The sequence below is a fragment of the Oryctolagus cuniculus genome, chromosome 20 (genome assembly GCF_964237555.1).
Source record: "Oryctolagus cuniculus chromosome 20, mOryCun1.1, whole genome shotgun sequence".
Taxonomy (NCBI): Eukaryota; Metazoa; Chordata; class Mammalia; order Lagomorpha; family Leporidae; genus Oryctolagus; species Oryctolagus cuniculus.
Window position 1 is genome coordinate 35616480 of NC_091451.1, and position 27127 is coordinate 35643606.

Below are 27127 nucleotides of genomic sequence, written 5' to 3' on the forward strand. Positions count from 1 at the left end.
GATTCATTGGATATTAATAGACTCAAATCTAGATTTCTTTTGATCAGCATCAATGAAGTATGAGCTTACCTGAAAAAGTTTACAGAAACAGAATTAAAAGGCAAGTATACTTGGGTGCAAAAAATTTTGAAATTCACATTTAATATATATTTTTCCATCCATTTATTTAAAAATTATTGTGCTTTTATATTTAGAGTATGTTTCTTTTAAGCAACACAGTCAGATCCTACCTTCTTTTTTTTTTTTTAAGATTTATTTTTTTGAGAGGCAGAGTTACAAAGAGGCAGAGGCAGAGAGAGGGAGAGAGGTCTTCTATCCACTGGTTCACTCCTCAAATGGCCACAACAGCCACAGCTGGGCCGTACTGAAACCAGGAGCCAGGAGCTTTTTGCAAATCTCCCACGTGGGTGCAGCAGCCCAAGCATTTGGGCCCTCTTCAGCTGCTTTCCCAGGCCATTAACAGGGAGCTGGATTGGAAGTGGAGCAGCCAGGACACAAACCAGCACCCATATGGGATGCCAGCATTGCAGGCAGTAGCCAATCCCACTACACCACAATACTGGCCCCAAAAGAGGTCATTTTTAAAGCCAATCCAGCATGCTCTGGATCCTATGCCCTTATACAACATTCATCTCTCCCGCTCCCTCTCCCTCTCTCTTCCCCTTCACTAGATCATTTTGGCTAAGCTTTGAAATATGCTCTCACATTCTTTAAAGAAAAAAACAACAACCTTGATACATGCCACTCTGGAGTTACTAAAAGACCTGTCTACTCACACTGCCACACTTTATCACTATTTATCTTCAACTCACTCTAGCCGGCCTCTGCCCACACGACGTACTAAAATTCCTCGTTAAAGTCGCCGAACACCTCCAGGTCGCCAACTCCAACGGACACACTCAGTTCCTATGCTACCTGATTTTCCTGCAACACTGGATAGTGCTGACCACACTCTCTCCACTGAAATCCCCGTTTCTCTTCACTTTCCACCTCACACTCTTGGTTTTCCTTGGTTTTCTCTGGGTCTCCTGTGTCATTTCCTCATCCTCTACCTGACTCCTGATGAGCACAGGCCCTAGGGTTCTCAGTCCACTGTGCCTTCCATGGTCTCATCCTCTCCCACGGCTTCAACAACCACATGCATGCGACAACTCCCAGGGAGTTCCGAATTCCACATCCTACAGCCTGACTGCTCCGACAGAGTGGACCCGACACTTCTCCAACTTAACCTATTCTTCCCCCACGCAGCCTTCCCATTTCAGTAAATGCCACTTCACTGGCCCAACTACTCTGGACAGAAAACCCAGAGGCATCCTGGGCCGCTGGAATTACAAGTCACACTTTTTCTTTGTGTCTTTTCAACAGCATAAACATTTCTCATAATAAACATACCATATTTAGAAAGAAAGAAAGAAAATTAAAAGAACCAAAACCTTTCTTTTAAATAATGAGAAACAAAACAAAGATGGACTTCAACTTAATGCTTTATGGTCTCTATGTTTGTTCTTAATTTTAGTCTTGTGAAAGTCTAAATAAGGATACTAAAAATGAACATTAAGTTTCACATTACCAGAAGTGCCTGGGCTTATGGAAGACATCACAGAATCCGCTTCTATCTAGAAAAGAGGAAAGAGTCATAGGACATGTAATTTTTACAGTATAAATTCTAAATTTCTGGAGTAGGGGAAGGGGTGTATTTTATGAGAAAACAATCTTGCTATATTTCATTCAATAGCTATGATCATCATTTAAGTTTTACAGTAACATCTGTAAGATACCAGATACTAATCTGCTACAGACTCTAATGTTCCAAAACTTTATTTCATTGGCCAAGACAGGTTAAGCACAGAAAATCAATTTGGGCGTCCAATACGTAACTTAATCAAAAAAGCAAACGTTTGCTTTGGACAAATACAAGTAATTGTTACAATGAGCTCTATAGCTTTAATTTTTTTATTGCTTTCCTGATTATAAAAGTAACACAACTGATATTTTAGAAAGTGGAAAATAGGGGCTGGCACTGTGGCACAGTATGCTAATCCTCCACCTGCAGCACTGGCACCCGGGTTCTAGTCCCGGCTGCTCCTCTTCCGATCCAGCTCTCTGCTGTGGCCTGGGAAAGCAGTAGAAGATGGCCCAAGTGCTTGGCCCCTGCACTCGCATGGGAGACCTGGAGGAAACTCCTGGTTCCAGGCTTTGCATCGGCTAAGCTCCAGCCATTGCAGCCATTTGGGGGAGTGAACCAGAAGATGGAAGACCTTTCTCTCTCTCTCTCCCTCTCACTGTCCGTAACTCTACTTCTCAAATAAACAAACAAAAAAAATCTTAAAAAAAGTAGAAAATATAAAATAAACTGTAAAGAAAATTTAAAAACCACACAGTAAAAACTACTATTAATATTTTGGTCTAGTATAGCTTTTATTTCCCATGTATTTTAAAAAATTTTATTATTTGAGAGGCAGAGAGAGAGAGCAAGAGCGCATGTGCCAAGAGCTCACTCCTACCCAGTGGCTCACTCCCGCAGTTGTCCGCAATGGCTGGCTGGGCTGGGCAGAGGCTGAATCCAAGAGGTGGGAACTCAATCCAAGCCTCCCGGGTGGGGAACAGGAACCCAATTACTTCAGTCTCATTGTTGCTTCCCAAGGTCTACATTAGCAGGAAGCTGGAAGCAGGAAGCAGGAGCCAGGAATCAAACCCAAGTACTCCCGCATGGGACACTATGTCTTAACGAGTAGGCTAAGTGCTTGCCCCATAGCGTTTTAAAATGTATTTGAGGACACACGGTATATACAGTTTGGGGACTCACGTTCCTAAATATTAAAACCCAAACATTTCCCCATATTGTTATATCAGGGAAGCAGACCCTGCATTAGAGGTTCTGACCTAACTTCTCCATCTTTAGTCTTGAACTCTCTACAGATTTCAATTCCCTGCACCTTCTTGGTCCCTCAAGTCCCTCCCAAATGGGTCCCACTCCATCTTCTTGGTGAAGCCCCAAGCACCCTGGCGTGTTGGTTTCCTTTACGTTCTGTCCCTAGACCCCCGCTCTTCAGACTCCACACTCCCTTGAGTGGTACCATCTGGTCTCAAGACTTGAGCTCCCACCTATAAACTGAGGGGTCCCAAATCTACCTCCAGCCCTCACCTCTCCACCCAATTCCAAAGTCCTGAGAGGCAGTAAAAGCCGAGAGATTTCTACCACTGTAACCTCAGTACTCTGCCTAGTTCTGAACAACTGGATGCGTCTGGACTGCCCCGGTCTGAGCTGACCTCCCCTGAACCTGCTCCTCTGAACTTCCTCTCTCGTGGTGGCCCCCCGTGGCTTCAGTCCTGGTGGTCACGCGTGTCTTACTGACATGAAATCCCGTCGTCAGTCAGCAGACATGACTCGTCTCCGTTCCCAGATGCTTCCTGTCAGGGTGGCCCAGCTTCTCCAGGCCCAGCGACACCCACGGCCTCTCTCACAGTTACCGCCGGATTAGGGCCTTCTTGATCCCCTTCGCTTTGCTCCTAAATCGCCGAGTTTTCTAGCTCTGCCTCACCAACCTGAGCGGCTTCGAAGTAAGGACTACGTTTAGTTCATCTTTAAATCTCCAGCACTAGTCACTATTCCTTTTATTAAGTAGGAAGACATATATGTCACTGTGTGAACAACTGCATGAGTGTAAGTCATTCACTGTCTAAGTTCTTTTTTGTAAAATAACATTTTACTGTTGTGGTATGGTTGCTTAAAGTAGCATTTCCAAAGAATAAACATTTTCAATGACAGCAGTTTTATCTCATTTCTTGACCTGTAAACATTCCATTTGTTCAAAAGCAATATTCAAAAATTAAACCCTAAACCTCAATCTAGTATAAAAATAAAAATCTATTAAATTTCACTTAAGGGGATGGGAACTGTGGTACAGATTAACTCTGCTTGGGACACCCACATCCCATATTGCAGTGCCTGGTTCAAGTCCCACCTCCTCTGCTTCAGATCCAGCTTCCTGCTAATGTTTACACTAGATGTCCCAGTGCACGGGTTCCTGCCACTCACAAGGGAAACCCAGATGGAGTTCCTGGCTCCTGGTTTCCACCGGCCCAGCCCTGACTACTGTAGGCCCCTGAGGAGTGAATCAGCAGATGGAAGATCTCTCTCTCTCTCTCTCTCTCTCTGTCATGCTGATACTGCCTTTCAAATAAATAAATAAACCTTTAGTAAGAATTTCATGGAAGGTATACAGCAAGAGCCACTTATTTATTAAAAGTTCATTGTACAAATGACTGTTAGGTGATTTGCTCTATTAGTACATTACTAATAGGGTCCTGCCACCAGCAAATATTTCATTTGCTGTTTAAAAAAGAAAACAAGGCCGGCACCGCGGCTCACTAGGCTAATCCTCCGCCTTGCGGCGCAGGCACACCAGGTTCTAGTCCCGGTCGGGGCGCCGGATTCTGTCCCGGTTGCGCCTCTTCCAGGCCAGCTCTCTGCTGTGGCCAGGGAGTGCAGTGGAGGATGGCCCAAGTGCTTGGGCCCTGCACCCCATGGGAGACCAGGAGAAGTACCTGGCTCCTGTCATCGGATCAGTGCAGTGCGCGGGCCGCAGCACCAGCCACGGCAGCCATTGGAGGGTGAACCAACAGCAAAAGGTGTGGGGAGCAATTTGGACTAGACTAAGTTACTGAAATTAAGACTTATTCTATGCATCTGCTCTCCCACAATATGGTGCTGGAAGAGGAGTAAACAACTTCTACACAGCTGCCTCCAGTTCGACCAATAACCTGCAGGAGCTGATCCTGCTCCTGATTGGAGGAGAGCACCGTACTCGGCATCTGGGTAGCAGAGTTGGGATTGGTGGAAGAGGACTATAAAGGAGGAGAGAGACAACATGCACCAGGAACATCTAAGGGGAACATCCGAATAACATCTGAGCAGCCCCCGAGAGAGCCGGCCGGCGGTGTGCCGCTCCCCCGCGGAAGTGGGGAAAGTGGCAGGGGGAGCCGCCCTTCCACGGAGGTGGAAGGATCGGCAGCCAACCCGGGAAGAACCAGCAGCAAACCCGGGAAGGGCCGAGCAGACAAAAGAACAGCGCAGGGTTTAGTGTCGTTCCTCCACGAAGAGGGGGAGCGACAAAAAGGAAGACCTTTCTCTCTGTCTCTCTCTCTCTCACTGTCCACTCTGCCTGTCCAAAAAAAAAAAAAAAAAAAACTTCAACTCAGTATGAAAAGAAAGACCTGCTACCTGCCGTGAAGTGTGTGCACAGTGTATTACTGCATTACTGAGCCCTCCCTTCGCCCGATGGTTGCAGTCAGAGTTCCTGGATCTGGACAGGATCTTGACCTTGATTGATTCCAGTTCGGCATCTTAACAAGAGGGCATTCACGTCCAGAATGGATGTATGGGGCCAGGACAGCACCCAGACCAGGGTGAGCAGGAACTCTGTGCTCCTGAAGCAGGAGGCTCACTGGGCCCCAGCTTGCCTCTCATCCTGGTGACCGGCGCCTCTTCTCTGCAGGGTAATATCCAAGTCAAAGGCACACATCGCATGGCCTGGAATCACCTCTCTGAAAATGTCCCAGACAGCCACAAGAACATGAACACTTTTGCATCTGTCTTCAGATACAAAAGGATGCTCACTGCAGGAGCTTGTAGGAATGAAGAATAATGGAAACAACCCAGATAACAGAAGCCAGCCGGCTGGCTGAGTGCTGTGAAGCCATTTTTTCCAACACAGCAGTGATGTGTTCTAGCAGGCTGATCTACTAGATGAGAAGCCAAAATAAAGTTGGCAGAGTACACGCCCTCCATGTTTCCAATAGAACGCCATGCATATATGTGGGTCATGGGCAGGAAATTTTGGAACGACACACAGGAGACTGTAAATGGGAACCCCGGAGAAGTGGGATCTCTAGTAGGAAGGGAAGGGGCTTTTTTATTATATGAATATATTATTTATAATTTTTTTTGACAGGCAGAGTAGACAGCAAGAGAGAGAGACAGTGAGAAAAGTCTTCCTTCCGTTGGTTCACCCCCAATGGCCGCTGCGCTGATCCGAAGCCAGGAGCCAGGTACTTCTCCTGGTCTCCCATGGGGTGCAGGGCCCAAGGGCCTGGGCCATCCTCCACTGCACTCCCGGGCCACAGCAGAGAGCTGGCCTGGAAGAGGGGCAACCGGGACAGAATCCAGCGCCCCAACCGGGACTAGAACCCGGAGTGCCGGAGCCACAGGTGGAGGATTAGCCTAGTGAGCCGCGGTGCCAGCCTATAATTTTTAAAAAGGGGGGAAATTAAACTCAAGAAGAGAGAGTGTGCATGAACACCCTTCCCCAGCTTCTCTGACACCTGCCCAGCACCTCACAGCCTCCATCCTCATCCGCGGCCGGCAGGTGGGACGGGGGAGTACTGGGGACAGCCCGCACGTGGCTGTCCGCGCCTTCCTCGGCACCCTCCCCCTGCCGCCCTGTCTGCCCGGGCCCTACCTTGGAGGGCTTGTACCCAAACAGCATCACGACGGCAACTTTAAAGTCCTCTCTGCTCAGGTAGCCTTTGTGGTCCTCGTCGCAAGCTTTGAATACCTGAGGGACACCAAACACCCGCAGTTAACGAGACAGCACCTGTTTGTTCTCTTCCTTTTTATTATTAGTGACGGGCTATCTAGACCTTACAAGTCCGAAACTCGGCCCAGAAGGAAATGCGCGTCCCATCATCCTAATTTAGTTCTCAAAACATGTTAATGATGGACTAAAAAAAAAAAAAAAAAAGTGGAAACGAGTGAACCCGTAGACTAATGCAAATTAATGGCTTTTACACCTTTGCGATAAATCCTACTCAAGATTCAGTCCTGCGATTAGGGCGGATGAGCGAAGGGCGCCGTGAGCGCCGAGGAGACGCGGATTCCAAGTCAGGGGCGGGGAAACGGGAGAGGGGACTCAGAAGTGGCCCGAGAACCCGACCGGGAGCCAGGACTGGCGGGGGTGGGCTCGATCTCGACCCCCGACCCGTCGGAGGGGCCGCCCGGTTGTCTACACCACCAGCGCGAAGGTACTCGTCCGAGCCCCGGGCCAAGCTGAAGTCGCCCTCCGGACACCTACTTCCACCCACTGCCTGTGTTCCGCGGGGCTGGCTTCCCAGGCCCGCGGCCGGACCCAGGCGCCTGAGGAAAACATAGCCCAGTCTCCGACGAGACGGAACCAGAACTGCTCGAACCCCCTCCCACAGAGGCCGGGCCGCGGCTGCAGCCACGCCCACCGCGGTTCCGGAAGCGCGGCTTCGGCGTGCGACTCCACGTCTGCTCCCATTGGACGGCCCGCGAGCCACTGGCGTCGACTCTGCAGCGCTATTGGTCAGAAGCTTTGTTTAACAACGTTTCCTAGGACCAGCTGGGGCGGGGAGGCTCCAGGGCCCTCCCCCGGCACCTGACTCCGCCCCTTCTCCGTCCCACTTAACTCCTTGCGCGCCGCGGGGCTGGCGACACATCCGTGTGCAGTTCCCAGGTTCACTGTTTTCTCACGCGCTCTCCCCAGCTTGCAATCAATAAACTTTGGCTGGTTTTGATCGACGGCACCTGTGCCTAACATCACAGGAAACACGGAAAGGGCGTGACCGGGGAGCCATCGGGGTCAATCTCTCGGGGTTCCCTAGGATATGCAGAGTTCATCTCAGGCTGCTCTAGTCCTCTGGCAAATCCTTAAGGTCCCAAAAGAACAGACACGCGCCCCAAAGCATAGCGCGGCGTTCCTTCTGCAGCAGGGGCTACGGTCTGCGCCCAGGCGAGCGCGCTCCTCTCCCCGCGCGTTCTCGCTCCCTTCTGTAGGCGCCGGCGTGACGGACCGCGAGCATTCCCCTCCCCCGCCCCGCCTCTTGCTGAACGCCACGGGCTTTAGGACCCAGGGGCGGGCCCGCCCGGGACGGAAAGGGGCCGGGCCGAGAGGCGCGCGCCGCGGCCCGGGGGTTTGAACCGCGCGCAGGCGCACGGTGGGCGCCGCGCGGGGGCGGGCTCGGCGGCGGCGGCGGCGGTGGTGGACCGGGCGTCTCAGGTACGTGGCCGCCGGCTGCGGGAGCGTCGAGGTCCGGCCAAGTCCTGAGTCCGGGGCGGAGCAGGGCCGCCGGCGATTCGCCGGGGGCAGGGGCGCGCGGCGGGCGCTGGCGGGGCGCGAGCGGCCTCCCCGCGGCTTCCTTTTCCGGCTCTGCGCTCGGCGGGGCCGGTCTGTGGCGGGCGGTGGCGACGGCGCGAGCCGAGCCCGCCGCGGGGCGGAGGGCTTTCCCTGCCCGAGCCCGAGCTCCCCGCGTCTGGGCGGGCGCGGGGCGCGGCGAGGGGCCGTCACGGGCCGCGCGGGTGTGCGGGACGTGTGCCCCCGGCCGTCCGCAGCCCCTGCGGGAGCCGCCCCCACCGACCGCGCTCCGCAGAGCTGGACCGAAAGTGACCTTTTAGGAAGCCGGGAGGCCCCCGGGGCTCCTGCCCTGAAGCCCCCCGTGTTGCTAGAATGTCCTTAGACGCCGGTGTTGTCTGTGGTGTGTCTCCAGCTTTGTGATGTTAATTTCTCAAGGACAAGGAATGTATGGGGTATAAATAAAAGAGCAATGGAAAAATGGCATTTTCAAGTTATTTTATGAATCTGAAAGAAACAGAGATGCCCGTTCTGGTTCGCCGCCCAGGCGTCCCCAGCAGCCTGGGCTGAGCCTGGTGGAGCCCAGAACCCGCCCTGGGTCTTGCACGTGGGTGGCAGGCGCTTGAGCCGCCACCTGCTGCCTCGGGGTGCGGGGTGCGCACGGCCGGAGGCTGCGGCGACTTGGCGACTCCTGTGGGCTGGTGGGGCCCCAGGCAGCTTACCCGCTGTGCCTAGAGCCCACCCCCCAGATCCAGTCTTTATTAGTATCTAACCTGCCGGCTCCCCCTGCCCGTGGCCTCTGCCTGCTCTTGCAGTTGGGAGCCGGGTGCCACCCCCTGGCGGCTGCCTGAATCGCCCCCCCATCCTGTCTTTTGGCCGACTGCTGCGTCCTTGGCGTCCCCCAAGGCTCAGACCCCCTCAGAAAGCGCCAAAGCAAGGGTGTCCCTGCTTTTCTGTCTCTCCCCTGAAGCCTAATGGATGTTCGAAGTGGGCTCGGCTTGTGAATAATTGTTATGTTGATCAGTCTCTTCCATCCTGAAATTCACCTGTTCTAGAGGAACCGGTATGTTGTTAACTCCTCGTTCCCAGTGCTTGGTACTGAGTAGCTGAAGGGCGTGTGTGTTGAGTTGATGGGTGGTGTGCATGATACCCGTTTTACAGGTGAGCATACTGAAGACCCGCAGTTCGTGAACCTGCCCAAGTTCACGTGTTCTGGGCCCACGGCTGGCCGCACAGAGCCTCACTGAGCAGCCTGGCTCCCGGACTTTCCTGAGGGTCTTCAAGTTCCAGAGGGAGCAGCTGGAGGTATAAAAGGGCAAGTCTCAGCTGCGCCTCTATCTGTTTTATTTACTGTTCTTTTTATTCGAATCTTCTGTCTTACACGAACAGCCTTTTAAAAAGTCAGGCTTTATGGGCTTTAGGATCCGCCGCCATCCCAAGAGTTGCGGGAGACCAGACCTCTAAGGGATGGTTCTTTGAGCTGACGCAGCCACAATGGTCCAGCGTTTGACGTACCGCCGGAGGCTCTCCTACAATACAGCCTCCAACAAAACCAGACTGTCCCGAACTCCTGGTAACAGAATTGTTTACCTTTATACTAAGAAGGTTGGGAAGGCACCCAAATCTGCATGTGGGGTGTGCCCAGGCAGACTTCGTGGGGTTCGTGCTGTGAGACCTAAAGTCCTGATGAGATTGTCTAAAACCAAAAAACACGTCAGCAGGGCTTATGGTGGTTCCATGTGTGCTAAATGTGTCCGTGACAGGATCAAGCGTGCTTTCCTTATCGAGGAGCAGAAAATTGTTGTGAAAGTGTTGAAGGCACAAGCACAGAGTCAGAAAGCTAAATAAAAACATGAAACTTTCAAGTAATTGATCAAAAAAAAAAAAAAAAAAAGTCAGGCTTCGCTTGCTACGTACATGCAGCTGAGCCAAAGACACCTTCCGCTGACGGTGACAAGCGTGGTCGTCCTGCTTACAGAAGAGCCCAGTAGCTGCTGCTCACTCAGAAGCGAGATTCGAGCGTTTCCTCCACACTGCAGCTTTCCCCTTGATGACGGGACACTGGGTGGGCTGGGAAGGGGGCCTTCATAGTGTCGTTCATTGACGTCACGTCCTCGTCCCCTCCAGCGAGAACACGCTGTCCTGGTTGAGTGCCCGGGTTCAGAGCGAGCCCACCTTTGCTGTCACTGATTTTTACTGCTTACGGAGAGCACGACTTTGGACGTCAGCCGTGAGCTATTCTCAGTGCACTCTGCATAAAAACACCGTGAGATGTGTCATTCACAGAAGAAACCTTGTCGGCCTTGTAGTTCATTGAAAAACTCTGGTAAGTGAGTAATTGTGGAGTGACAGACACCTTAAGTCGTTTGGGTGTTTAAGGGGCCGCATTGTAGCCCAGCGGGTTAGGCCACCAGTTGCAATGCCAGCGTCATCCTGTATTGGAGCGCTCCACTTGCAGTTCCATTCCCTGCTGATGCACCTGCAAAGGCGGCAGAGGATGACCAAGTCCTTGGGCCCCTGCCACACGCATGGGAAACCAGCATGGAGTGCCTGGCTCCTGGCTTCAGCCTGACCCAGACCTGGCTGTTGGTGACCATCAGAAAGTGGCTTCCTGGACATCACAGGAGTGGACCCAGTTCTGTGCACTCTGTGACAAATGTGTATTCATTTGCAGATCTTTTCATGTAGAATCAAGCCTCCTTTTAAAATTCATTTTATTTGAAAGACAGATCTGCCGGTTCACTCCCCAAATGCCTGCAAAAGCCAGGGCTTGGTCAGGCTGAAGGCAGAAGCCCAGAATTCCATCTCCAGGGACCAACTACTTCTCAAGGTGCATGTCAGTAGGAAGCTTGAATGGGAAGTGGATCTGGGACTCATGGGATGCAGGTGCCCCACGCAGCATCTTAACCATTGCGCCAAAGGCCGTGGTTTTTATTTTATTGTTTTTTTTTTTTTTTTTAAATAGAAACCTTGGTTTTTTTTTTAATTATTATTTTTTTGAGGGGTAGAGTTTCAGACAGAAGGAGAAACAGGTCCTCCATCCACTGGTTCACTCCCCAAATGGCCACAACTGCCAGACCTGTGCCGATCAGGAGCCAGGAGCTTCTTCCGGGTCTCCCACATGGTGCAGGGGCCCAAGGACTTGGGCCATCTTCTACTGCTTTCCCAGGCCACAGCAGAGAGTTGGATTGGAAGAGGAGCAACCGGGACTAGAACCGGTTCCCATATAGGATGCTGGCGCCACAGGCAGAGGATTAACCTACTGTGCCACAGCGCTGGCCCCTACTGTTTTATTTTTTAAAGAATGTGGGTCCTATTGAAAGAGTGCCTTTTTGGCCAGCGCCGCGGCTCACTAGGCTAATCCTCTGCCTTGCGACACCGGCACACCAGGTTCTAGTCCCGGTCGGGGTGCCGGATTCTGTCCCGGTTGCCCCTCTTCCAGGCCAGCTCTCTGCTGTGGCCAGGTAGTACAGTGGAGGATGGCCCAAGTGCTTGGGCCCTGCACCCCATGGGAGACCAGGGTACCTGGCTCCTGCCATTGGATCAGCGCGGTGCGCCGGCCGCAGCGCGCTGGCTGCAGCGGCCATTGGAGGATGAACCAACAGCAAAGGAAGACCTTTCTCTCTGTCTGTCTCTCTCACTGTCCACTCTGCATGTCAAAAAAAAAAAAAAAAGTGCCATGGTCTCTTTTGGTTTACCCTACTTAGTGCATCCTGTTGGGCCTCTTTAAAACAGCAAAAATTGAAAGATTCCATCAATCTGAGCATAAACTCTCGAGTTCTATAAGTTTTTTCTGAGTCTTGTACTTAAAAATGTTACATTAATAAACTTCTTTATCTGGAAAATCTACTTAGATACCCCTTTTCCACTGAATTGACATTTTGTAGGTAAAACTGGAAATACTCGTTTCATGTGTTTTCATTGAGAAGAAAGCTGGAATTATACTGTGGTTTAGAAAGTAAGTGTTCCATATCTGCTCTTCCTCTGCAGGTTTTTAACAGTTTGGTTTATGACATGGACAGTAAGATAATTCTTACATACCATACAGACGGCATCCTTCGTGAGGACTTTAAGCCTTGTAAAAAAGTGGCTGGGGGGGCAGTCAGATATAGCTACTTAAGTCCCGTGGTGCCTGTGCTTGGGTGGAGGATAGATTTGGAAATTCCAGTGTGACCTCAAGAATTTGAGCATCCTTAGAATTGCTTTTTAAATTGGCCTTAATCCCAGTCACCTGTTGGAAGCTTCAGGGTTGGGAGTAAACCTTTGGTTTTGGAGTTTGGCTGCAGCCCCCACCCAGGGGTGTCAGAGAGCAGGGTCTGGACTGAAAGGCGGAGGGAGAGGAAGGGAAAGAAGGCAGGACTTTCGTTGCTAGTTTGGCAGATTCTCGTGGCAGATCTGGTAATGTGCCGATGACCAACCACAAAACAACTGACGGTGGTCACGTGCCCCAGCTTCTGATAAACTCAGAAGCACGTCTGACCGAGAATTTGAGAGTCATAAAGTGATTTTTCCAGTGGCCTAGTGAACAGGACCTGATGCTGTTTCTTTCATTTCCAGAAGTATAATGTCTCAGGAAGGTAATTACGGGAAGTGGACAATATCCAGTAGTGATGAGAGTGAGGACGAAAAGCCGAAACTGGACAAGCCATCCACTTCTGCCCCTCCCCATGCCGGGCAAGGCACAGCATGTGAGCCAAGGTACACCTGTTCTGAGGCTCGCAAAGCTGCGCACAGGAGACAGGCGTCCCCTGTGAGATTCAGCAACACAGATTCGGCTTCACCTCCCAAAAAGCAAAAAAGTGGTTCCCAGGGAGACCTGGGCTGGTGTCTCTCCAGCAGCGACGATGAGGTCTCCCCAGAGTCCCAGCCAAAGCAGGCCAAGGAAGCCGTGGGCTGCGAGGAGCCAGACGTCTCTTCTCCCAGAGACGGCACTGCCCAGACAGGTGGAAATCACGGCCCTGCTGCCAGCCACAGGCTCAAAGAGGAGGGGGAAGACAAGCATGAGACGGCGGGGGAAGGCCAGGACCTTTGGGACATGTTGGATCGAGGGAACCCCTTCCGCTTTTACCTCACTAGAGTCTCGGGAATCAAGCCCAAGTACAACTCCGGAGCCCTCCACATCAAGGGTAAGAGGAAGCTGTGCATCAGAGAGCCCTCGGGTTGCCCTTGAGAGGTTGCGGGGTCAGATGAGGAAGGCAGCCTAGAGTGTGCCTCAAGAACCCTGCTCAATGGTTTAGATGTTCTCAGAGGAAAAAAAAAATGCTTTAAACAAGCAAGTACGTTAGTGGGACAGCAAACCTTGCCTGGGTCGGGTGTCCAGAGGGTGTTTCTGCAGACCCTGTCACTCAAACCACTGTAACACTTAGCACCATACTTAGAATTGCTGAAGTCCAAGATTAAGCCTGATCAGTGACACTGTGGATGAGGTGACAAACCTCGCAGCCTTTGTTTGTCCTCTGTGGTCCCAGAACCGGCAGCATCTGCATCACCTGGAACTTGTTAAAACTGCAAATTCCTGGGCTCCCCCATGCTCACTGACTCCCACCCTGGGGTGCAGGCCTTGCAGTCTGTGTTCTGACAACCCCTCCCAGGATTAATGCCCAGGCACGTTACAGAACTGTTGCTTGGAAGCTGGCTTGGGTTCCTGGTGAAGAAGCAAAGGCACAGGTAGATGCTTCACTGAGAATCAAAGGTGGTCTTGGGTCGCTCTCCCTCCCTCCACTCCCTGGGAGCCACAGGCACTCTTGCTGTATGGATCGTTAATGCAAGACCTAACTGTCTGAATTTCAGTTTGGGGATTCAGAAAAGGAGGCACTGTCAAGAATATTTCTAAATTTCAAGTACAGAATTCTGTATCCCTTTTATACAATGAATAAGGGTTGGGACATTTAATTGCATCTTGTTGAGAGTTTGATTCTACAGGTTATTTTCTCTTTAAGCATTTCCCATCAAGGTGCTTTGAAGAGCTATAAGATGCTTGTCAGTGTTTTTGTTTTGCTTTAGAGTTTATCATGTTCCACAGAGAACTCTATGGAGTTTCTCTGTATGGAATGAAGTGCTAGACTGGCGGTTAGTGAAGGTGGGGAGGTGAGATTTCCTTTTTATTAATTCTAGGTCTTTGCCTTGCTGGATCTACAGTTTAGAATAGTTAGCCTGCCCATGGTCACAGAGCTGGTCGGTGGTAGGGCTGGGATTTGAACCTAGGCACTGAGGCGTCCATGCTGTTTGACGAACCGCTCTAATATATGCCTTAACTGTAGAGCCTTGAGAAGAGCTCGTGGAGGAAGGGGACCTCAGGTGGCCCTTAAAAGATGGGTGGGATATAGAAAGGTGGAGCGAGGTGCTGGTGGGGGCAGGGTGGAAGAATGATCTCTAAATTGTGCCTTCTCCCAGTAAGACAGGAACTTCTGTGAGTATTTCGTTGGCAGTGGTCTTTTAAAATCTTTGTACCCAGCATCTAGATCACTGGATATCTGCCAATCATATAAGTAAAGGAGCTGAGTCTTATCCCCCGGAGGCAGGAGGCGGCAGGAGCAGAGTTGCTGGAATCTGACAGCGGGGCCCAAACTCCAGTTCTGCCCTGTCCTGGCTGCATGGCCATGGGTACTTCTTAAAGAGATTCTTCATCTACAAAACAGAAGTAGCAAACCCCGGCCCCCTACAACTCAGAGAATGGTTCTGAAGGAGTAAGAGTTACTATGTCGCAAGCACCAAGAGTGGTGCCTGGTACCAGTGGGTCCCCTAGACACAGCTGTAGTAATTGAAGATGGTGACGATGGGCGCTTCCTCTCATGGTGAAGTTCACTAGAAACCAGCTTTCCACTGTCTAAAAGTAAGGCCCAGATGGGTTCCAGATGGACCCACCTGACCAACATACCAGCAGCGTGAATTTAGAATCATGGATGCCCCTGACCCTGGGTTTGCAGGAAGGGAGAGCTTGCAGGCTCCCAAGGAGGGGTCCTGGAGAGGAACTTGGGTGGGTACTTGAAGGAGGTCAAAGTTCAGAGACCCAGGAAGAGGAGCATGCATCTTGAGGAGCTTCTGAAATTGACTAGTACTGAAGCAGATTTTGGTTTTGCACTGTGTCTCATAATGTATAATAAATACCCTTAAATAGCATAGGGGAGTTCTTTGTTGAGTTTTATGAAACCCCCAAGTCTAGCTTCTCCATCACTTTGCAGTTTATTGTTTTCTGAACCAAATCTTGATCATCAGTGACTTTTGATTAAGTTAGTTGTGATCGCTGGGACTAGAGGACTTTTTCTGAGTGTGAATCTGACTTTGATGTTTTGTTGTTGTAGATATTTTATCTCCTCTATTTGGGACACTTGTTTCTTCAGCGCAGGTAAGTTTATGGTCAAGCTGGTTTTCCTTTGGGTAAAAGGAGACCACTAAATAACTTCTCAAGAAAACATTGAGAGGTGGAACCTGTGCCCTAGCAGAGTCCTTGAGATGTGGGCACGGTGTCCTTAAGATGGCAACAACTGGAGGCCGACACCACATGCCAGCCATGGGATCATGGCCGTCAACATAGAACACAGACGCCACTGTCTGTAGAACAGTTGACTCTTGATCAGGCCACAAGGGCGGACCAAGAAGGCACCTTAGACATTCCAGCCTGAAGACTCACGGGACTCGGTGCAAGCCCCTGGGAAAGTGTGTGTAGATCTTAGAAGCATACGGCACTCCCTGCACCTGCCAGAAGGGAGGGAGTGGGGTGCGGGCTACAGGGGCATGTTCGCTCTGCCTGGCTGTGCTGCTCCCTTTGTGCTGACAGAGCACGTGAATGCTCCGGGCTTGCAGGCAGATAGGAAGAAGGGCCGTGTCCCTGGAGAAAGGCAGGCTTCCTCTGCCTTTCACGAGTGGGTGTGATCTTCAGAGTCCCTGTTTCCAGATGGAAGATCGAGTGCTGTCTCGGCCAGCTTGAGTTCCCGCATACAAGATGACCCCAGGGTTACCCAGCGTAAGGGGGAGCACCCTGGGGCAGACCAGCCCAGAGCTTGTGTTCAGGTTATAGTTATCAGCCTCGTGACTGTCAGCCCCAGATACCTGTGCACAAAGCTATCTAGTGAGTTAGGCTGAAAGTAAGTACTCCTTTCTGCAAGTCCTGGGAACTTTTATCTTGGGTGCTTGGGTGTCTGTCTTTTTATAATCACCTGGGGAAAGGGAGATACGTGTACAAACCTGTTTATTCAAATTAATCTCAGAGTTGTTAGAAGTAATGCGCCATGGACAAATACACTTGCTGCCAAGGTGTGCAGTGATAATTCCCTTAGAACCTATCTTGTGCATTTAGCTCCATTTATTCGGTTCCTTTAACCATGTGTTTCTTCAAGTTCAATTTTAAGTGTGTGAGTATTGCAGCATGACTGCCCAGGGTTATAAATAATTTATGTCGTCCATTACTATTTTAGACTCTTTCTCCATTTAATAACTAACGGTTCTTTTTGTGAACTGCTTGGCTGAATGACTGGTGTCTTAGTTACTTTTCTCTTCCCTGTCTAGTTTAACTACTGCTTCGATGTGGACTGGCTCATAAAACAGTACCCACCAGAGTTCAGGTGAGTTCTGCAGGTGACAGAGGGTACCATGAACCATAATGGACTTTGAAACCTAAGATTTGTGCTTCTTGGGCAAAAGCCACCCATCTTTTTGAATATTTTTTAGAAACCGTTAAAATCAGGTGGTGGAAACGTTTTTAAATTTCATCAGATTATTTTTGCAGAGGTTAGTATTCTCCTTTGTGCACTGTCCAGAGGTAAAGAAGGGCAAATTCCAGCTCAACAGAACTTGCCATCCAGTGTGAACCTGGAAGCAGAGATCATCTCTGCTTGCGTCCCCAGCCTCTAGTGTGCAGCGCATGTGCGTCATGCGGCACCTCACTTCTGCTCTGTGTGGAGGATCTCTGAGTTTCTCAAATGGTTCTTCCTGTAGTGCAGGAGTTAGGAAAGGTCAGTAGGCTTTCCTGGACCCGGGCCATGCGTGTGAAGGACTTTAAAGCAGTTCCGTGTTCTGCAATTGCCGGCCTTGTGTTGGACAACAGACCAAATAAAGATGCCTGGCATGGGAGCACGCTGCCCGCCCATCCCCCTCTCTGACACGTTCATGTGGCAGAATCCCGTGATGGCAGGTGGGGTGGAAGAACACACCAAGTCCTTGGTGGATTAAGGACATCAGATTGGGGAAACCTTTGCCATTCACAGAGAATAAAATAAGGAGATTTCCCAAGCAGTGCTGGCGCTGAAGGGCTGGTATCTGACCTGCAACACAGGGATACATTTTAACTACCCGTTATAGAAACCCGGAAATGACAGTGGCTTAAACAAGACAAATTAATTTTTCCAGCATGAGAAGCCTCGGTGGTAGGCATTTGTGGTCTGAATTGGGAGCACTGCTGTTCTCTGAGACTTGGCCACCTCTTCTTTCTGTCCTGGTGGGTGTATTCAGTCCTCAGAGTCACCCTGTGGTTCAGGATGGCAGCTGAAGCTCTAGCTTGCTGCTCTGTGTTCTGGGTACAGGAAGGAGGAAGGAAGGAGGTATGAAAGGGCCCATGTCCCCGCTGTGCCCTAGTGAGCATCCTTCTGGGACGTCCTCTGTGACACCTCTGTCTCACTGAGCACAGCTCAGCTCATAGAGGGGCTGGCAGTGTCTTCATGCAGCTGAGCACACTTGTCCTGAGGCAGTCAGGGTTTCGTTCAGAAAGGAGAAGGGTGTACCTGGAGGCAACGAGCCGTCCCTGCCGTGAGCTCCTGCCGGCAGGAACTGTCCCTAGCACTTTTTCCTCCTCCCTTTGCTGCTTGAAGACTTTGAAATCAACTGTCAGTCATTTAGCGCCTTGGCACAGGTTAAATTGTCTCACCAAAAGGATGTGTTGAGAGTCCTGAACCCCTGTACCTCAGAAGGGGATCTTATTTGGAGATGAGGCCTTTACAGACGTCTTCTAGTAAAAATGAGGTTAGTAGGTAGACATTAATCCATTACAGTTTGTTCCTCTGTAAAAGGGAAAGTTAAGATGTGGAGAGACAGAAGACTATGAAGGCAGAGGGAGGATGCCACCTGCAAGCCAGGGACTCCAGAGACTAGGAAGGGGCAGGGAGCAGGTTCCACACCCCTCACCCCCGCCTCAGGAGGAACCAACCCTGCCCACACCTCTGTCTCAGACTGCCGAGCCATGGAGCCATGAGACAATGAGGTTGTGTTGTGTAACCACCCAGCTCCTAGTGCCGATTGAGCATCCAAATCCAAAAATCTGAAATTCAAGATGCGTGGAAATCTAGAACTTTTTAAGCACCTGCATGTCCTCAAAAGGTTTTGGATTTTGCAGCAAGTCAGAGTTTTCAGATTAGGGATGTTCAGCTGGTAAAGTCTATGCAGATTCCCAAACCTGGAGAACCTCTGGAACACTTCTGGTCCTGGACATTTAGGGTGGGGAATACGCAGCCAAAGCTTCCTTACGGCAGCCCCAGCCCACCAGTCCAATGTCTGGTGGACCCCCAGTAAGTAGTGTTGGGGGTTGGAGGAGCCTCCACCCCTCACTGCTACGGGCATCTCGAGAAAGCTTTCAAACATCGTAAAGATGAGGGATGGCCTGAATGGCCAAGTTGAAGTAACAGCAGGACTTGTATATAGAAAACCAGAGATCAACAGGCTGTGTGACTGATTATGTTGTTGTTTAGATGCTAGTTTTTGGTAATATTTCATAGAACCCATAAAGGTATCAGTGAGTTCAGCTTTTCATCTTCCGTAATTAAGAAAACCTGATAATCTGATAACATCTCATTTCTAAAAGATAGATGGATTTTCTTACATTATTATTATACTGTTTTTCTGTGTGTAAAATCTGTTCCAAAGAAGAAAAGCAATTAGGAACGCACACTTCATGGTTTCCTCTTACTTGGTAGAAGAAAGCTGCAGGGCGTGACGTAGTTGGGGGTCAGCAGTAGGCATGCGTTTCCTGTGATCTGCAAGCGAGGTGGGCCCTGTGCAGCGGGATTAATGCAGTGTGGATGTGGCTGTGGTTTATCTTACCTCCACTGCCTGTTGGAGAAAAATCCAATTTTTGTTGTGTTGGGAGAGCCTGTAAAAAAGATTGATTTCTAGGGATTTTCTCACTTTGAATTAACTGAAGATCAAGGATCTCCTAGAAGCATTTTTAGTCTATTGAAGAGTGTCTCAGATTCCTTGGAATTTGAAAACACAGCATTTCAATATACGTTGAGCCCTGTTTCATTTCAGTCTAACCGACCATTAATGAATCCGTGTTGTGCTGTGAGCCTGTTCACTATTGTATCCTGGTTCTAGTGCCGTGTACAAGTATATAGTTCATCGTAAGAGCTTGGTGAATATAGATACAGTGTGGAATGAATCCATTGCTTGGTCCAAAAGGAAAGAAAAAGCATCATATTATGAAATGATTATTGTCTTTAATCTGTTTGAACTTGAATATATTAACACAGAGCTACCTGTGTGCCCTTTGGGACCAAAGAAATAATTACCAAGGACTTTGCTGAGTCTCAACCCTGCTGTGTTACAGCAGAGCTTCAGGGTCAGGCCATGTGGCCCCGTGTTAACATGAACTGGTCTGTGACCAGTAAGTGGTCACTGCTCTGCATTAGTGCCTGTATTCAGTCACCATGAAGGCAAGAAGAAAATGCCAGGTAGTAGGTGGGGAAGCTGGCATTCCCTAACAGGGAAGAGTCCAGCTTCATGAGTGATGTGCTTTTACTACTTCTGATCTCATTTCAGGAGGAAACCCATCCTGCTGGTGCATGGTGATAAACGAGAGGCCAAGGCTCACTTACATGCCCAGGCCAAGCCTTACGAAAACATTGCCCTCTGCCAGGTAAGAGCCTTCCTGCTGTTGGCAATGATGTACAATCTGAGCACTGGAGGAAAATTTGGACCTTTGGCTGGTCTTCCCACCTGGTGTAGAAATCCTCTCTCCAGCCTCACCCGCAGAGACTGGTCTAGCCTCAGCATCAACACTTGCAGAAATAGCCCTTCCCATTTGGCACCCTCATAGTTGGAAAAATTTTCCTTTAATGATTTGTTTTATTTCTTTGAAAGTCAGAGTAAAGTAACAGGAAAGGGCGGGGGGAGAGATCTTCCATTTGCTGGTTCACTCCCCAGATGGGTGTCCATGTCTGCCAGATGGGTGGCAGGGGCCCAAGCACTCAAGCCTCCTCCACCCTCTGCTGCCTCCCCAGGCACATTAGCAGGGAGCTGGACCAGAAATAGAGTAGCCGGGACTTGAATGGACACTCCAGTGAGGGATGCCAGCACTGTAAGCAGTGGTTTAACCTGCTGTCCACCTGAACACCAGCCCTGGAAAGATTTTTCCTTTTTTTTTTTTTTTAAAGATTTATTTTTTCATTTAAAAGCCAGAGTTACGGAGTGAAGGAGAGACAGAGATCTTCCATCTGCCATTTCACTCCCCCAGAAGACCACAATGGCTGGGACAGGGCCAAGCCAAAGCCAGAAGCCAGGGGTTTTTTCTGGGTCTCCCATGTGGGTACAGGAGCCCAAGCACTTGGGCCATCTTCTGTTGCTTTCCCAGGTGCATTAGCAGGGAGTTGGATTGGAAGTGAAGCAGCCAGGACTCATGCCAGCGTTGCAGGCCGCAGCTTAACCCACTACACCACAACAGTGGCCCCAAGTTGTTCTTCGTGTACCTGAAGTCTCCCTCCTTTTTACTTCCACATGTTGGTTGTGATTCCTCAGAATAAATCTTCCCCTGTGACTGTTGGTGATTCTTGTTTGAAGTGATCTAGCCTGTCTCCCTGTTCCTTTACAAGTTAGAGCATTCACTTTCCTGAGCTCTGTTCAGTACACCGTGAATCACATGTCTTTCCCAAGCCTGCTGCTAGTCCTCTGGCTGCATCTGGCAGGTCAGCGACCACTTAAACCTGGGTTCCAGCACTGAAGAGGTCCCAACACGTAGCTCCGTGGCTGTAGGTTCTTTTTGTCTGAACCTTGTGTTTCGTGACACCTTGTCCAACATTAACTACATTGACACTTTCACCATAGTCCTCAGTTCTTTTGCACACAACTGCATCTAAAGACTACACTGGGAGAAGGCAGGGGCTACACTGTGGTGTAGCAGATAAACCTGTAATGATGGCATCCCATTTGGACACCAGTTTTAGTCCTGGCTGCTCCACTTCTAACCCAGCTCCCTGCTAATGTGCCTGGGAAAGCAGTAGAAGATGGCCCAAACATTAGCATCCCTGCGCCCACATGCGAGACCTGAATGAAGCTCCTGGCTGTGGCCTGAACCAACCCTGGCCATTGCATCCATTTGGGTAATGAACCAGCTGATGGAAGATTTTCTCTCCCTCCCTCCCTTCGTCCCTCCCAGTCTTTCTCTGTAATTTTGCCTTTCAAATAAATAAATCTTAAACTATTTAAATAAAGTCTACTGGGGAGACCCATAGATAGAAGTCTGTTGGAAAACTACCTGTGTGAGTCATGCGCTGTGTGTGAGCCAAGCCCAGTGAGGGGCACTAGTGGTCTCATAATCGGTGTGTCCACTTTGTTTGCAAAGCAAACATAGAAAAAAAGGCTCCGAAATCTATTAACTGTTTCTTAATATGTGCCCATAATTTAGTCCTGATACTTTGCAGGCAGAACACAGTGAGGCCACTCATTTGTAGATTTGGGTTAGGACCCATTGCTTTAGACTTTCTGGAAGAATTTTTAAATTTAATTGTTTTTAAAGATCTTATTTATTTGAAAGAGTTGGAGAGAGGAGAGAGAGGTCTTCCAAATGCTGGTTCACTCTCCAGATGGCCGCAACAGCTGGGACTGGGCCAGGCTGGAGCCAGGAGCCCAGAACTCCATCAGGTCTGTCACACGGGTGCAGGGACCCAAGCACAGGGCCATCTCTCACTGCTCTCCCAGGTGCATTAGCAAGGGCTGCATCAGAAGCAGAGAAGGTGGGACTTAAACCTGCACCCACAAGGGATGCAGCTTTAACCCACTGCACCACACACCAGGCGCTGAAAGGATTTTTTTTTATTACATTTGGCTTTCTCAATAAGAAACAGGCCTAATGGGGAGAAAAGCAAGGACTTCAGAAGAATTCCTTAGGCTTCGGATTTCCTTCTCTGGAAAGATGAGAAAGCATGATGAAAGATACTAACGTAGCTTTTTTCTTTCCTTGTCATTAGCTTGGTGAAACTTGTTTGTGAGCTCTGCTCTCTGAACACAGATTTGAGGATGAGCTACAGGCTCCTGGATTCCTTTTCTTGGCTGCATTCCGCCAAGTATCTCTCTCTCCCCATCCACACAAGATAGAAGCGCTCCAGCTCACCTTGTGTCACTCTTCCAGCTCCCAGCTACCTGTCTGTTTACTGAGGATTAAGGCAGTGCACGTCTCACCTGCTCAGTTTTAAACATACCTCACAACATTGCCCCGTGACTTAATCCTCTGTGCTCTATGTTGTGGGTTCTGCCCAGCATGTTTGTTCTGCCGAGCCTAAAATTCCTTTGTTTGCCTCTGTTTTTAGCAACAGAAGTTAAACTGGAGTAAGGTAGTTTTTATCAGACTAATAGGGGGCAGGAAATAAACTGACAGGGGAATCCTGAGAACCAGTGATTAAATTAAGGTAGAGATAGGAAGTGTTTTTCAAAGGCTTCTGTATTGCAAGGTTTAGGAGAGTCCTGCACCTGATGACCTGCTCCAGGCCAGCCACTAGAGGGCATAACAAGCCACTTCTTCCAAACTTTGTGCCAGGAACTATTGAGATCCAGGATCGAGACTTCATCCATACCTATTGCATTTAGTACCTTGCCTGTAAGAGTAATTCTTAACTTTTTCTAGCAAAACCTGAGGCATATTAGTCAAAGAACCAGTGGACGCTGACACTTCTCGCATTTTGCAGATGAGCAGCCTGAGGCCAGAGGTAGAGACCTTTGGGGGTCAGGGGCCACATTGCCTAGTTCTGTGCCAGCTCTCTTCCTGGGTATGTCAGTCTGCGCTCAATGATAAAACAAAATATCAGTGGCTTTAACAACTGACAGTTAACCTCTCATGGTTCTGGAAACAGAAATCCAACATCAGTGTGCCAATATCTTCCGTCTGGTGAGGGCCTCTTCCTGGCTTGTAGGAGCCCACCTTTTCACTGTGCCTTCGTGTGGCAGAGTGAGCACACACGAGATCTCTGGTGTCTGTGTTTATAAGTACATGAATCCATCTGAGGCCAACCCTGCTGACCTCATTTAACACCAGCTGCCTCTGCAAATTTCTGACTCTCCAAATACAGTCAAGCTGGGGGAATTTGGGGAGACACAAAAGTTCAGTCTGTTCTGAGCTGATCACTTAAGCCTAATTGTTGAACCCAAATTTCGTCATCTTTAAAATGGATTGCTTTCTGCATTTCTTGATGAGGGCTCCACACCACGTGGTTTTGACTCCTGGGGTAGCTTCAAGGGAAGCTGTCATGATGTCCGGAGACCTTGATGTGCTGCACGTGAAGGAGGAGGATGCCCTCCAGCCCTTGAAGCAGGAACCCACCTAGGTGGCAGCAGCCTTGACTTCTGGTAGAACAGGACATCTACAACAGGAAGAGTGATGGCCTCTCCATCGTACGTCTGGAGAGGACCTGGGAGAAGCTTCTGGTGGCAGTTCGTGCCATGGTGGCCTGTGAAACCCTGCTGATGTCAGTGTGGTATCCTCCAGGAACACTGGCTGAAGTTGCTGCTGCCACTGGAGCCGCTCCTGGTGCTGGCCACTCTCACTCCTGGGTCTTTCACTAACCAGATCCAGGCAGCCATCTGGGAGCCACGTCTAACCAGGGCTGACCGCCAGCCTCTCACAGAGGCATCTTCTGTGAACCTGCCTACCATTGCTCTGTGTAACACAGACTATCCTCTGTGCTACGTGGACATTGCCATCCCATGCGACAGGGGAGCCCCCTCAGCAGCCCTGATGGAGTAGATGCTGGCCCAGGAAGTTCCACACATACACGGTACCGTCTTGTGTGAGCACCCGTGAGAGTTCACGCCTGATCTGTCCTCCTGCAGAGATTCTGAAGAGATGGAAGAGCGGGCCGCTGCTGAAATGCTGTGAGCAAGGAGCAAGTTTGGCGTGAATGCTGCTCAGCCTGAGGGTGCAGACTGTTAAGGCATGCAGGGCCCCCTGTGCTTACGCAGCAGTTCCCTCCTGAAAACTGGGCTGGGCTCCCACTGCTCAGGCCCTGGAATGGGGCAGAAAAACCACCGGTCTTAAGCTGCAATTCAGTCTCTAGAGCAAAATGAAAATGAGGTTGACACAAAACAAATACCAGTCTCTAAGAAGAAAAAAAAGATAAAATGCATTGATAACATTCATCATCAGCTGTGTCAACCCAAATAGCAGGTTCTTGAAATACTAAGTTTCTTTGGGAATAGCAGAGCATTGCAGTGGGAGTGCACGTGTCAGTGATCTGAGTGCATTCAAGGAGGGGGAAGCAAATGAAGTGCTTCAAGGTGAAGTGAAGATGACATTAGACGTGTTGAAGGAAGGGCTACAAGGCTCCACGAGGGTGGCGCCATCCACGGTTAAGCAGCCAGCTGCTGGGCGGACGTGCTTGCACAAGTATTGTGTCAGGTTGCCATGGCCTTGTACAAGGGTGTGGTTCTGGCCGTTGTTTGTGAACGACTGGTTACCAGGCACACGCACATAAAATGTTCTTCACGGCTGCCTGGTTTACCTTATTGTTTTGGTTAGGCCTTTGACAAAAGTGACCCATTTTGATTCTGGCAACTTCCAAAGGTTTGACAGAAGGGTTTGGTTAGCCCCAAAAAGCACCCATTAAGGATTGTCTGGTGAAGTTATTGTTCCCGTGTTTTTGTGCTTAGACTTGCCCCAAAGCATGAAACTTGTGGCAGAACTAAGCTCCAAAGCCAGATCTCTGACTGTTGTGCTTCCTCAAAGAATAACCAGTTTACAAAATGGCGTTTTCCTTTTGGAGACATGCAGTCCAGTTCTCTGCTGTGTCTCCTGCAGCCAGAGCACCCCCAAACACCACGTGGAAAAGTACAGGAGCTCCCCCTACCCACAGTGTCACTTTCCTTAGAGTCATTTATCTGCAGTTAGCTGTGGTCTAGAAATACGAAGTAGGGAATTCCAGGAATAAGCAATTGCTGAGTTTAAAATTGTGCACCCGTCTGAGTGGTGTGATGCGTGTGCCACTGGGCTCCGTTCTGCCCAGGACATGAGTTGCCTACTCGCTTCCTGCCCTGTGGTCAGCCGGTGGCTGTGGCAGCTGTCAGAGCAGCTGTCATGACGCTGCAATGCTTGTGTCCAGGAAACCTTATTTTTCTGGATAATGGCTCCAAAGCATCAGAGTGGGGATGCTGGCAATTCAGATATGCCAAAAAAGCTGTAAAGCGCTACTTTCAGTGAAAAGGTGAGAGTTATATCCTTAATAAAAAGAATGTACTGAGGCTGCTAAGATGCAGGGTAGGAACAGATCGCTCCGTGAAGTTGTGAAGAAGGAAGAATCTCTTATTCTGCATAATTTATGTCTGAACTAGCCTAGGGACGTAAGTATAGGAATAACAAAGTGTATGTAGAGGCCGGGACTCTCCCAGGTTTCAGGCACCCGTTGGGATCTTGGGATCTTGGAACGTATTCCCCGCAGGTCAGGGATGACTGGTGCACCTGTTGGTGAGCACTCCCAGAGCACTGGGTATTCCAGTTGCCCATTGCTGCCCCAGCAAACAGCTCTACCCTTCTGTCCTACAGAGAGAGATGGAGTTGGGGGCAGGTGACAGTAGCAAGAGCTACTGTTTGTAGCGTCCTACTGCCACAGCCCTCTGCTAAGCATTTGGTAGCATTTTCTCATTGACTCCACCTTCTCTCTGAATCTTGTTAGTAGCACCCAATTTTAAGAAGAGAAAGCTGAGGCATAGAGACAGAGTATTTCCTAAACCATTCAAACACGTAGACTACATGCCTAATGGCTGAGCTCTTCTTGTGGCTTTTAACCCTTTCATAACACATCTAGTGGTATTTTCTGCTTAACCAGGATGTTGTATAAAATGTTTTACTTTTCCACGTGCCTACCATTGGTTTGTAAAGGTCAATTTGTAATGTGAAAATGGATTTAATATATTATCTTTTTATTTATGTTCTAAGGAATTTCTGTTAAACATTCTAATATGTCTTCATGTTGTCACCATGCTCAATGTGCCTTTTAAATATGCTCTGAAAACTTCGCTAATTTCAATGTAAGCCAAATACCTAAATTTAAAACTTTGCATGGAATCTTATTGGTTTTATTAGCTTTTTTAAGCAACTAAAAAAATTAAGTTTTTACTCCCAATTGCTATAATTAAAAATGCAGTAATATTGAATCATTCTGGGTAACGTGTGTGTGTGTGAGAGAGAGAGAGAGAGAGAGCGAGAGATGTGCTTCACTGGGTCTATTTACTTGGAAAAGCTGTCTTGTTATTCAAGGGCTTGGCCAATAGAGGGCAGTAAAGATAGATTTTTATTTTTTTGAGTTGACCTGACCCTTTACTAATTTGATTTCCAATAGGAAAAACTATTCAGTTAAGGATATTACTGAATTTTTGAAAAATAAATGACTTTTTTTTCTCATCCTAGGCAAAGTTAGATATTGCGTTTGGAACACATCACACGTAAGTAACTTTTTATGAAATGGGGGGGTGTGATTTAATTTTTGTTTTGACTAGTTATGGGATACCATGTGGTGCTTTGATGCTGTGTACCTTCTGTATTGTTCAACTCAGGGTTAACATCTGTCTTGTAGAACATCTGTCATTTCTGTGAGGTAAAAACATTCGAAATCTTCAGACTTTTTCTTTAACTGCGCAGTCCCTTGTTAGCTGTAGTCACCCTGTTGTGCAGTAGAACAGCAGACTTCTTCCTGCCGTGTAACTGGGACTTGGCACCAGCTAGCCTCTCTCCACTGCTCTCCCTGGAGCAAAGCACACTTGCAGGAAGCATCCTCAGAAAGGCTGGGGTCTGAGGGTTTCTTGGGGGAGGACAGAGCCGTCCACAGTGCGTGCTGTTGTTTTCCAGCAGCTTG

The 27127-nt window shown here is 49.3% G+C and overlaps 3 protein-coding genes across 9 annotated transcripts in view; 1 reads left to right on the plus strand and 2 right to left on the minus strand.

Moving 5' to 3' along the window:
* EFCAB11 (EF-hand calcium binding domain 11) overlaps positions 1-7581 on the minus strand; it is a 174017-nt gene extending 166436 nt beyond the window's left edge. For 2 of the 4 annotated variants that reach the window (XM_070065524.1, XM_051826160.2), the window contains exons 1-3: positions 7074-7266; positions 6462-6557; positions 1571-1616 (exon numbers count right to left, since the gene is read on the minus strand). In XM_070065524.1, the coding sequence (XP_069921625.1) occupies positions 1571-1616; positions 6462-6557; positions 7074-7148 (217 nt within the window). In that variant the 5' untranslated portion in view covers positions 7149-7266. Of the gene's footprint in view, positions 1-1570; positions 1617-6461; positions 6558-7073; positions 7308-7428 lie in introns of those variants that run through there. The other 2 variants (XM_051826159.2, XM_002719686.5) reach the window with 2 other exon arrangements.
* Positions 7582-7903: 322 nt separating this feature from the next.
* The window catches only part of TDP1 (tyrosyl-DNA phosphodiesterase 1), an 88102-nt gene continuing 68878 nt past the window's right edge, over positions 7904-27127 (plus strand). The window contains exons 1-9 of one of the 4 annotated variants that reach the window (XM_008271930.3): positions 7904-8018; positions 9252-9395; positions 10218-10416; positions 11978-12048; positions 12648-13216; positions 15392-15435; positions 16596-16651; positions 19836-19932; positions 26683-26717. In XM_008271930.3, coding sequence (XP_008270152.1) covers positions 12655-13216; positions 15392-15435; positions 16596-16651; positions 19836-19932; positions 26683-26717 — 794 coding nt within the window. In that variant the 5' untranslated portion in view covers positions 7904-8018; positions 9252-9395; positions 10218-10416; positions 11978-12048; positions 12648-12654. The remainder of the gene's footprint in view (positions 8019-9251; positions 9396-10217; positions 10417-11977; positions 12049-12647; positions 13217-15391; positions 15436-16595; positions 16652-19835; positions 19933-26682; positions 26718-27127) is intronic. The other 3 variants (XM_008271933.3, XM_002719604.5, XM_070065523.1) reach the window with 3 other exon arrangements.
* BSP1 (binder of sperm 1) lies at positions 9597-9945 on the minus strand (the record flags this gene model as incomplete). The annotated part of the gene is given in 1 exon segment (NM_001082047.1): positions 9597-9945. A coding segment is annotated over 1 exon segment (348 nt), but the record flags the coding sequence as incomplete, so codon positions are not given.